General features: G+C 45.9%; 1 protein-coding gene across 1 annotated transcript in view; it reads left to right on the top strand.

The window, feature by feature from the left end:
- PPP1CB (protein phosphatase 1 catalytic subunit beta) overlaps window positions 1-12101 on the top strand; it is an 89842-nt gene that overhangs the window by 58336 nt on the left and 19405 nt on the right. Inside the window, exons 2-5 of the mRNA XM_063918910.1 lie at window positions 4015-4146; window positions 5951-6181; window positions 7545-7649; window positions 10456-10527. Of these exons, the coding sequence (XP_063774980.1) occupies window positions 4015-4146; window positions 5951-6181; window positions 7545-7649; window positions 10456-10527 (540 nt within the window). The remainder of the gene's footprint in view (window positions 1-4014; window positions 4147-5950; window positions 6182-7544; window positions 7650-10455; window positions 10528-12101) is intronic.

Raw genomic sequence — 12101 nt, forward strand, 5'->3', positions numbered from 1 at the left:
GCTCTAGTCTCTGAATGTCACCCAAAACATAACTTACTCCTTCATCCACTAGGGGACACTGGAGTGCTCTTTACAGTGGGGTATAGAGTGTGCGCTAACTGGGAGCTGGCACTGTAAGAATTTAGAAGTGTGATTAGCTCCTCTGTTATCCTGTACTTTTAAAATGGTTGTAAAGAGACTTAAGCTGGGAAATGGTTATTATGTATTACAGGAATTGCTGAGAATAATATATCTGCACAGCTACTGGCTTTCTGTGTCTTCTAGTTCCATCATTTCTATAAAGCCACCTGCAGCGGGTGCTAGGTGTCACTGCTCAGCGATGGTATACAGATGGGGCACAGACTGCTCTCATTGAGCCAGCTTTCCAGCTAGTAAAATGTCGCTTTATTAGGCTGGGAGGTTATTGAACTTGGCAGACAGTTTAATTCTGTTGCTTCTGCCAGCGTAGAGTAGGGTGCTGCCTCCATGTTTTACTATGGCGCGGCGCTAAGAGGCAGCATGTTGGCCATTTATTACCTATACCGTGCACCTGTAATCTGGGGCTGGTGACTGGTTACATTCAGTCAGGGCAGGCATAGTCTGACCTTTCATACTCCAGTATACTCCAGAGCTGGGAGTATAAAAAGGATTAGAATAATAGTGTTCTCCCTAGGAATTTGGCAGGGGTGCCAGGGCAGTACTTGCGCACATAAAAGAGGTACTTGGCTCCGCCGGTCTCACTATTGAGGTCTGTCCAGCTCCCACGACGTCACTGGTGGGGGCGTGTCACAGTCTTAGTCACTGATGGGGGGTGTACCCATCACCTATGGGGGTGCTGGACTTCCCTCAAGCTCTTCCTTTTTAATGTGAGCATGCGCACGACATCTATTCACACGGCAGCAGGCTGTTTTAGCAGGGCGCCGCGAAAGGGGCAGGCTGCATTTTGCCCTTTAAAAATCGGGCAGGTCGTGGAAACAGCCTAGAGTACACAAGATTAATACAAAGATGTATAATGTATAATATGATCTTTGTATTATTCACATCCTATATGTGCGTGTAAATATGGCTCTCGCTGTGGTTTTCCCAGTCCTGGATGGTTATTGCAGGGATGTGTTCCCCCAGCTGTTAGCTGGATTAAAGGAAGTTTCTTTTTTTGGTTGTTCAGAAAATATTACTTATAGGATGTTTTCCTTTATCAGTGCTTTGTCATGCTAGTGTGTTTTTGTTTGTTTCTTTGGACTGTGTTTTGTCCTTCTAGTATGACATATTATTCACACAAAGGAACATCCTTTTGCCTATAGCTGGAATTATTTCCAGTTAATGACACAAGCGTGTACAGTAGAAATGTAGAACTACAGTATGTGTATGGTGTATTTTTTTTTTTTTTAAGTAAGTTGCTGATTAAGTAAAGGCTGCTATAAATATGCCCATTATTGTATTGTGGGGGTGGGGGTATTTGTCTCTGCAGGGTATCTGGATGTCTGTATGTGCAGGGGTAGATGTGCAGGGTACATGCTGGTCATCCTTTGAGTCTGTTGAAGTTCTTTTAAACATTCCGTGCCACAAGTGTTATAAGGGAGAGTGATTCACCATCTGCAGCCCATCCTCCTGCATCTTTCCTGCTCTCTCTATATCCCAGTATATCCTGAAAGTCTGTTCATGCACTTGCTCAGACCCCATTGTTTGCCCCCTGCTGCTGTAACACTGGGTCACAGTGTCTCATTATACAAAGTTATGTCTCCTTCACCCTTTTATCTTCTGTGCTACATAACTGCCCTCTGGTGTGTGCGGGCTGGGCGACAGCCGCCCTCTGGTGTGTGCGTGCTGGGCGAGAGCCGCCCTCTGGTGTGTGCGGGCTGGGGTCTAAGCTAACTGCGGGAAAGGATGTATTAAGCTTTTTAAAAAGAAGAATAATTGCCCATAGCAGCCAACCAGCTGCTACTTATTTTATAGGGGTCAGTTTCATTGTTTCTTGATACTGTCTAAAGTGATGGGAGCTATTCCATTGTTTGGGGGATATGCGCTGGTATTGGATGCATTCTCACAACCAATATGCAGGTGACTAGATTCATAAAGTGGCTTGTCCCATACTATGCTGCAGTTAAGGCGCCCAAAAGAAGCCACATGCTAAAGAAACAATGGTGTCATCCTCCCCCATAGAATATACTTCATTAATGCAGGCTACGCAGTGATTGGCTGTATGGGCTGCTTCTCCACTTTTAGGGGAAGATTCAAATGTTTGAAAAGTTGGTTGGCTGTCTGTTTTTTCCTGTCTATTAGATAGGTAAAAACAGACACCCTACTGACTTTTCAAACATTTGAATCTCCCCCTTAGTGTTTGTTTTTTTTTAAAGTACATTTCACCCTAAATTTAGAGGTTTTATTTCCACATTAGTGCTCAGATTTCGAAGTAGTGATCCTCCTCCTACAGACTAACGGGGGTATTCAATTAGCTCCAGTAATCTCGGAGCAACTAAATTTGCCCCCGTCTATTTGAGTTCTGTTTAGGGAAATTTTTACCAATGCCTTTTTATTATTACTTTAGTGAAAAGGCATTGGCGCAAAACGCTTTCAGATCAGCGAAAATGTGGTGCAGGTGAGAGAACATGTGGAATCGCCAGTCCTCATGTTTTTCGCTCTGGCTGAATTTTTTGCCTAGGAAAATAAAATGTGCTTGCCGTTGAATAGGGCGAATCCCCATTTTCACTAAAAATAGTGAAAAGTCGCATTTTTTCGCCTAGGTGAAAAAAATGGACCTAATTGAATACCCCTCTAAGGGTGAATTCCGTTCCCTGGCATAGACCGCTCATGGGTAAAGTATAAAGAGATATTCAGTAAGCCGTTCAGGACTAGCCCTGAGGCAGCACTTAATGCTACATTAAGTGGTGCTCGTGGGCTAGATGTGAGTGGCATGTTGAATGGCTCCTCACTTTACCCGCGAGCTGAAGCCACACTGTAAAGCCAGCAGCTAATTGTGCGTTGTCGTCCCCCATTGAACGTTTGGAACAGATATCTATGTGTAAAGAAATAGGGAAACCTGAGACACAAGAACTAAAACTGTCATTGTATGAAAGATTTACACTTGGCCACAGCCAATCACTTTCTTACTTTGTGCTAACTGCTGATTGGCTGCGGTGACTCATGCAGCGTGTAACGGAGCCCAGTGAGTCAGGGGTTAGAGCTCTGTGTACATCATGTAAAGCTGTTTATTCCATTCTGCTGAACAACCTGTCTTCAGCCATCAGATCCCCTGTGTCCTCTGCATTTGTCCCTGTCACCGTACTGATTAATCCTCCAGACTGCCATCAGACGCAGGTGTAAGCCCTCCTTATGGGACAGCAGTATCCACCGCTGTTTCACGGGCATGTGACGTCATTCCCATAACCTTCCCTCCATTCTGGTGAAGAGATTCATAGGCAGCTGGGTGTCGGCCAGAACTGCTCAATGTCTAATAATAGTCCCCTAGTCTGACTTTGCTGAGAGCAGAGGGGGGTTTAGCCCATGGGAGGGGCAGGTGATCTATCATTCACTTGTGGTTTTTGTGGGGAGGGGGGGGGGGGGGTACTATCCCTTTTAGAAGAGGTGTTTTGCAATATGCACTCTCACTTAGAGCTACAGATGGAGCCCTGCTCATCTATCCCTTTAAAAGGATTAAGTGAGCCAGTGCTGTATTCTCTCTGTATTGTATTGCAGCTGAGAACAATAGATGAAAGGCTAATGCTAATAAGCCTTGGTGCACCTAGGTGCAGCAGAGAAGCCTAGATGAGCAAGGCTCCATCTGTACCTTATCAGACTGAAGTGTAGATTATGGCCTATTAATATATGAATAATATCTTGCAGTGATTATGTTGTGCGTAGAAGTGATGTGGTTGTGTCTCCAGTGTGCATGTGATGTATGAGTCCTTGTCTGGCTCAGGGCTCCGGTGACGTCTGTGCCTGTTTCCACCCTGTGACGCAATGTAAAGATCTCTCTGCAGGAGCCGTGCTCTCTCTCCCTTGTACAGCCATGTCACCGTCCCAATCTTCTGTTTACAGTGCGAGGATGCCGCCCAGGGAAGATCGTGCAGATGACAGAAGCAGAAGTCCGGGGGCTCTGCATAAAATCCCGGGAAATCTTCCTCAGCCAGCCCATATTGTTGGAATTGGAAGCCCCACTAAAGATTTGTGGTAAATTTGTCTGTGTGTTTTCTCTTGTGTCAGCAGATGCTGGATATACTGTACAAGGACTTTAGAAATACATTGCTTATTCCAGGCTGACATCAGCCCATTGTGGCAGTAACACTGTGCGGTACCTATATGGGCTGTATATGCTGGGAGTGACAGGAACTGGAAATATGTAGTACGGGCCGCACACGTATAACTGCACACGTTTGTTCAGGAGCAGGAGAACATCACTGGGCACTGGTGTGCAATCCTGGCACAGTCATCACACGGACACAGGGTTATTTGATAACATGCAGCGTTCTCACTGCACAGAATTACTGATAGGATGCTATATCCATCACCTTCCGGCGCACCGTTCTGACACTGGCTACCTACGGCCAACGCACATCAGCACTGTGGCAAAAACTAGCGGCTTGCTGGTGCACCAGGAAAGTGTCCTACTATAGGGTGGTGATGGGGTCCAGTGTCACTGTATGCAGGAGAACGTCAGTGTGCAGACCTCCATAGCATGGATCAGGTGATGAGGACAATGGGGTCAATTCTATTCAGCGACAGTTGAATAGCGCCGGGAATTAGCTCCCGGCGCTATTCAATTCAGCTCCAGTTAAGTCGGCGATGGCCCGTTCTCGCCGACTAAACAGGTTTTCTCCGACTTAACTCCCCGGCGCGAGGCTGATTCCCGACAGAATCAGCCTCGCGGCAGCACTTTTGACGGGTTTCTTCTCTCATCCCCCGGGGATGAGAGAAGAATTCCCGACAATTGAGGGTCACTCGTTGCTGTATTGAAAAGCGCCGGGAGCAAACTCCCGGCGCTAATCAACTGTCAGGGAATTGAATCGACCCCATTGATATTCCTGGAAATGGGGAACGGGAGAGCAAAACTCTCCTGTCCAGAACCGCTGCTATTACTTTGTGTATTGTATGTCCCTGCGATAATCCGCCTGCCTGACTGCCGATACTTAGGGTCATAGGTCATTCATTGATCTGCATTAAATGTGTTGGAAAATAGAACGGAGGGTATACCGCCACTTTAATCTACCCGGACACTATTAGTGCTGGTCCCTGTTTTTTATCCCGGTTACAGAAGAGTACAATCCCTTTCAGCAATGAGCTGGTCTAATTACACAGAAAATTATGTGAAAGCCATGAACAATCCTAGATGTATGCATTTAAATGACTGTTATCCCCCCCCCCCCAATATTGAGATTTTCATATTTAGACAATCCTGGTAAGATATCTATTCAGTGTTATCCTCTTCTTCCACTGTAGCTCTGTTAAATAATAAAGTATTAAATCCCCCCCGCCCCCCCACTCCATTACAGACAACTACAACTTCTCCCACATCTCTAGTACAGTGTCCTGATGGGGTGTGATGCAGGTCATAAAGCTGCTGTGACATCATTGGGTCCCGCCCCTGTCTGTGCATCCACCAATCCATTCTGTGCATGTCTACAAAACTGTCAGTCACTCCCTGGCTGCTCAGTTAGAGAACCTCCACCCTCCTAACTTGGCAGCCTGTGTGAAGGGGGAAGCACAGCATGATGGATATATTTAGTTAAGTATAAAGACTCCAGGTATATTATGTATAAATACACGGCCTGTGATATGTGTTTGTCCAATATTGGTGCATTACACACTCTCCCTATGCAGCAATATTGAAGGGCACAGGTGGGAGACCAGCACTGCGCGAGTGAAGGGATGTAATCCTATGAAAAGTGGGAAAAGCAGATGAGATGTGCTTCTAGTGTAAAGTCCTTTATAAACGTGTAGTGTTCAGAGCTGTAACCTTTCTCCTTTGGTCTCACAGGTGACATCCACGGGCAGTACACGGATTTACTCCGGTTGTTTGAATATGGCGGCTTTCCTCCAGAAGCCAATTACCTCTTCCTGGGGGATTATGTGGACAGAGGGAAACAGTCCCTGGAAACAATCTGCCTGCTGCTGGCTTACAAGATAAAATACCCTGAGAACTTCTTTCTGCTCAGAGGGAATCACGAGTGTGCAAGCATCAACCGTATCTACGGTTTCTATGACGAGTGTAAGTCTCCACCCCATTGTGTACACTCACACCCCGTACTCTGTCGCCCTGCAGGACCTTTCATACACAACAAGAAGTTGCTGAAATATAAAAACTCCAATAAAACATTATAACTGGCATTGTAAATGTTTCCGTACCATGGAAATATCAGTAGGGGATCCCAGAATTCTGGAGCCTCCAATCCCGGGATTCACGGGATTATGTTGCGCATGCGCAGTTTTGCCAGGCAGCACTGAGCCCCGCTGCCACCCGCTGAGTGGCACGCGCGGCAGCGGGGTAGTTAAAGCCGTATACACACTGAATGACCGCGTCGGCGGCATTTCAAATGTGGTGCCGGCTGCCAGCCAATCAGGGAAGCGGCTGCTCCTGATTGGCTGCCTCACTGCCAGTGCTACATTTGGAATGCCACCTGCGCAGTCAGTGTGTGTGCATGGCTGCCATCTAATAAGTGTTGCTCCCTACACCCACCCTCCGTTGCTGTTACCTATGCCCTTCCTCACTGCAATCCTGGGATTGAGCGTTTTTCAATCCAGACGCCTGGGTTTGGCCTCCCTAAATATCATGTATCGGTCACACATACTGTGTAATGGGCTTGGCAGTGCTGCTGGCTTTTAATGAATTGACAGACTGCATTATTGTGAACCTTAATGCGCCAGTGACTGGGTCTCTCTAATACCATACTAGTATATTGGACTCTGCACGTGCTGAATATCTGCATTTATTTCTGTACACTGAATGTGGGTATAATTACCGCTGACAGGTGGTCAGATGCGCATTGGCTGCTCTGACTTTATTGCTAGTTAATGTAATACAAATTGTATGTAATCTGTAATAGTCCCTTACAGCTGACAGTGAAACATGCGTTACCTTTTAATGATTTTATTTTACATCTGTTTATCAAAGGCGACTAGGTTTAAAACGGCAACTGGAAGCAATGCTAAATCAGGTTTGTTTAACATTGATTCCTGTTGCCATTTTCAAGCTGTCAACTCTCCCAGTCATCGGTGACTATAACAAACCAACATTTAGTAAATATACCCCTTAAGAACAAACGTAATAGGTAGCAGGATTGTAGGCCTAACGAGATGTTGGCAGTCAAATTTTTAAATTGACAGTGTGTAGGAAGACCAAACCAGGCTGGCTTTTCCTTAATAAAACCTTGCGGCTTTACATTTGCCAACGCGACACAATTCTGTCTCTTGTATAATATCCCGCACCCTATTACATTTAGTCCTTCGCCTAGATGCTACAATATATATGACGTTAATGTTTGTATCTTAGCACTGGAAATATTGATGTTCTCTGTGTGTGTGCCTAATTCTCATGACCTGTTGTGACAAATGCTCTCTCGGGTGTTTTCTAGGCAAGCGGAGGTTTAACATAAAGCTGTGGAAGACTTTCACTGACTGCTTCAACTGCCTCCCGATTGCCGCCATCGTAGACGAGAAGATCTTCTGCTGCCACGGAGGTAGGGCTTGTGGTAGAACGTCGTCCTACTTAGGCCATCAGGACCTTCCTGGGTAATGCGCTTTAGTGACCCTGGGTCATATGTGTATTTCTTTTAGTAGCAACTTTTTGTATTCTCTTGTTTTTGTTTCTTGCATGATGTAGGGTGATACTGATACTTTGTAGTGGACCCTGGGGCCTATGTACATATATTGCTCACAAAATACTATAATATCTGCCTAATTGCCCTACCTGTGCTGGGCAGGTGACAATGGATTGGTTGGATAAAGTCACTCATCTGTATATCTGACGCGTGATGTCTGTTTAAATCATGGGTGGGGAACCTGTGGCCCTCCAGCTGCTGTTAAACTACACATCCCATCATGCCCTGCAACAGTTTTAGCATGGCCAAATAGCAAAACTGTAGCAGGGCATGCTGGTATGTGTAGTTCAACAACAGCTTGAGGGCCAAAGGTTCCCCATGCCTGGTTTAAATAAATCAATAACTCGGAAAAACAGATTTATTACAGCCCTGGAGATAAACACGGATTGCCTCAGAGTTCTAGGTTGGTTTTTGTGGCTGTTATATCACAGTGGGAAAAGCTCTGGAATCACTGAACCACGATTTCCCTTCTGATGCACAAGTGCAGGGAATTGTAGTGCGAATTCCAGAGATGTTTATTCCTCCTTGTTGTGTTTTTTATTTTCCCTCTGCTTTGGGTAAATAGTCTTTGTCCTGCGTGTTGTGGTTTGTCTGCTGAGCCACAGTTCTCATTACTAGGACACAGTGTGCTATAGGACTCGCTAGACCGGTTCCCAAAGTACAGTCATGTGCTCGATGATTTCACGATATGTCTTCTATTGACATAACTCTGTTCACACCGATGAACGCCCAGGTTGTAAAAATGTCAGACTGCTGTCTGTGGAAATATGCAGGGATAAAGTGTAACACCTAATAGGACGGAATGAGAGAGGATTAATTGCAAATGAGAAAACTGCTCTTAGCGTCTGTCTCTCCCTCTCTTCTATTGTGCTTTCGGCATTTTTATAATTTGGCTCCCGAAAACACTTGTGGGACAAAAATGGGAATAAGCTGTCATCGCCAGCCTCTTCTCCCTATGCCCTGGGGAGGATGGAATGGTCAGACGTCTCATGATTACATTTACTACTTATGGAGTGTGCACGCTTTCCACTTGCAGCACCCATTACCTGCATCCTAGGGGGCTGTGCGTCGGCTGAGTTACTTTCTGGTTACACAGATGCTGACAGCGTGGAAATGGTCAGTGAACCGAAGTATGACAAGTGCTCGAATGTTGTGTGAGCGCTGATCTTCCAGCTGTATTGAAGCCACAGACTGGCCGGAGAAATATTACAGTATAACCGGCTTCCTTGCTTCCAGCCATTAAATGGCTACACAGTTATACATTAGCCAGCATGCCATGATTCATGCTGATTGTAGCAAAGCTTTTCAACAATTGATTTTATTTTTTTTCAAACCGTGTGTTAATGCTGGGGTATGCCGGAGAGCTGCCGGGATTTTATTGCACATGATATGAGGGAACTGAGGGTCCTGTTGAGTTATAGTACTGTGCCTTCATAGGGCAAGCTGCCTCCCATCATATAAGCCAGCGGTGTGGAACCTTTTTTTTCTACCAAGGGCCATTTGGATATTTATAAAATCCTTCGGGGGGTCATACAAAAATTATCAACTTAAAAATTAGCCTGCCCCCAGTCAGTAGTTATTCCCCCCAGTAGATATACCCCCAGTCAGTAGTTATACCCCAGTAGATATGCCCCAAGTCAGTAGTTATGCTCCCAGTCAGTAGATATGCCCCCAGTCACTTGTTATGCCCTTTTAGATATGCCCACAGTCAGTTGTTATGCCCCATTAAAAATGCCCCCTAGTAGCGCCACTTATACGCACATTAAAAAAAAACAACACAATACTCACCAGCCCTGCTCCTGCTTCCGGACCATTGCGCTCCACCTGACCGTCCGCTCCTCAGAACTGTGGAAGAGATGTCATGACATCTCTCCATTAGCACCGCACATGCACACTGCCAGAGCTGGAAGCAGGAGCTCAGGAGTGAGCTCCTGCCTCCGGCTGCTGAAAGGAAGAAGCCAGGCGCCCACTAGTAACAAACTCTCAGCGGGTGCTCGGCATCTCCCTCGGTTAGGTGAACCTGGCTGGGCCGGATCAAGTGCCTCTGCGGGCCTTATACGGCCCGCGGGCCTGAGGTTCCCCACCCCCGATATAAGCCTTCAAATCGAGCCTGTGCAGAGGCCAGATCTGTGTACAAGTGCTGGTCCTTTGTCATCCTCCATATAAAGGGCTGCTGCCATTGTGTTACACAGAGATTACCCTTTACCTCAGGTGGTTCTATCACAGGCCTGTGTCATGTGTGAACCCGAGTAGTATCAGTCCTGTGCAGCTGCTATATTGTGACCTCTGTATACATGGTTCACTCCTGATGCCCAGTGCGTCTAGCATTTACTACCGTTTGATAGACCGTTTTAAACTATATCCCCCATGTTCATTGCTCTGTCATTACTGCGGCTGACTGCTCATCACCACCACCTGCTTCTAGCAGGCTTATGCCGTATCCTGTACTGGGCACCAGTGCCAAAGCACAAACATTAGTGGCTGTACTATTTGTGACCTTCCCTTGTCCCAGGGGACCTAACACCACCTCCCCTTCTGGCAGAGACCCTGTTAGGGATCACCATTTGTCCTTGGGAATATCAGCTGCCACAAATGCTATAACAGATGTTTTCTATGTACCCCTAAGCATGTATTGTATGTGTAATGACAGTTTTCCTTCTTCTAGGGCTTTCTCCTGATCTCCAGTCCATGGAACAGATCCGCAGAATTATGAGGCCCACAGACGTCCCTGACACAGGTACAGAGGCCTCATTCTTGTAGATAAACGATTGGGTGTTATTAGAGTCTGGGCAAGTTCAGAGCAATGTTTGTGCCAACAAGTGATCCATTTATAGTGACAGCTTGTCCGCGGCCTGATCAGACTGCAAGCTTCAGGGCTAACGCAGATGTCAAAGCGTGAGCATGCTAAGGGGACTGTTTTAATTTAATATTTGCTGCATATTCCCTGGAAAACAAACGTTCTTGGGGAATACCCGCAAATATTAAGGATACCCGGAATGTATGCAGGTCATCTGCCGTGGTCCCTCCATTCCAAAAGCAGCTGCTGCGAAGCTGTCAGATCTACCAGGCATTCTGGAGTTTCATCCTGGCAGTTTAAGGCCATCTTCAGATGCCCCACGGCACCCCTGGTTGCTTTAGGCAACTTCTCCACTTTATCTCTCTCCAAGCCTTGATGCATCTCCCCATAGGTCTGGAAATGAGTGTGCTTGTAACTATTCTATACTATTCGACAGAAAGCTGAATAATGACTTTAGCGATAAATAAAATGCCTGGATTTCCTAGACATGGAATTAAATAGGGGCAGACTAGATGGGCCAAGTGGTTCTTATCTGCCGTCAAATTCTTTGTTTCTATGTTTAATAAAACCACATGACATAAATACATTACATCAGAGGTTCCCAAACTCCGTTATCAAAGAATCCTAACAGTCCAGGATTTAAGGATATCCATGCTTGGGCACAGGTAACTTAATTAGTTCCTCAGTCAGTTTGATTTAACCATCTGTGCTGTGCCATGGATATACCTAAAACCTGGACCGTTAGAGTGCCTTGAGGACACTGGGGCAGATGTATTAAGCCTGGAGAAGAGAGAAAGTAGTGATAAGTGGAAGGTGATAACGCACCAGCCAATCAGCTTCTACCTGTCAATTTGCATATTGGAGCTGATTGGCTGGTGCATTATCACTGCTTTATCACTTCTCCAGGTTTTAATACATCTGCCCCCATGTTTGAGAACCACTGCATTCTATTGTATGGAAGTGGCTCATTTAAGCGCTTTGAATATGGGTGCCGTTTTGGAAACCTAATTGTTTGGACATGGAACTCGGCAAAGGTTCCGATATTGGCAGAGTCATTGTGAAGAGGTTTGTTTACGTGTGTGTGTGTGTGTATACTGAATATTATTCAATGTGAAGATTTCTGTAGCAGGTGCTATGCAGAGGACATGGGGTGGTTTGTTATGAATGAGAGTGCGCCTGTATATGTTGGTGCAGGAAGGGTTCTTGTCACATGACCAATTCACTTACTACATGTGAAACTGCATTGAAAGCCCTTTTACACATCTATGGTATCTGTAACGACAATTAATAGGGGGCATGCAGGGGCTGATTGGTCGCGAGCAGGGGTAGACAGACTTGTCTGTAATCTATGAAAACTGAAAAGATTTTGTGATTTAGGGCAACATATTTACTTTGCGCTCACTTCGGAAAGGGGGTATGGTATTCCTAAAAGGGGCTGTGACTGCGCTGCACAGGGAAAACTCAAACACATTGCCCCCACACAGGAAAAACACACACACACCTTGTCCCCCACA

Source organism: Pseudophryne corroboree, chromosome 4 (assembly GCF_028390025.1).
Source record: "Pseudophryne corroboree isolate aPseCor3 chromosome 4, aPseCor3.hap2, whole genome shotgun sequence".
Lineage (NCBI taxonomy): Eukaryota > Metazoa > Chordata > Amphibia > Anura > Myobatrachidae > Pseudophryne > Pseudophryne corroboree.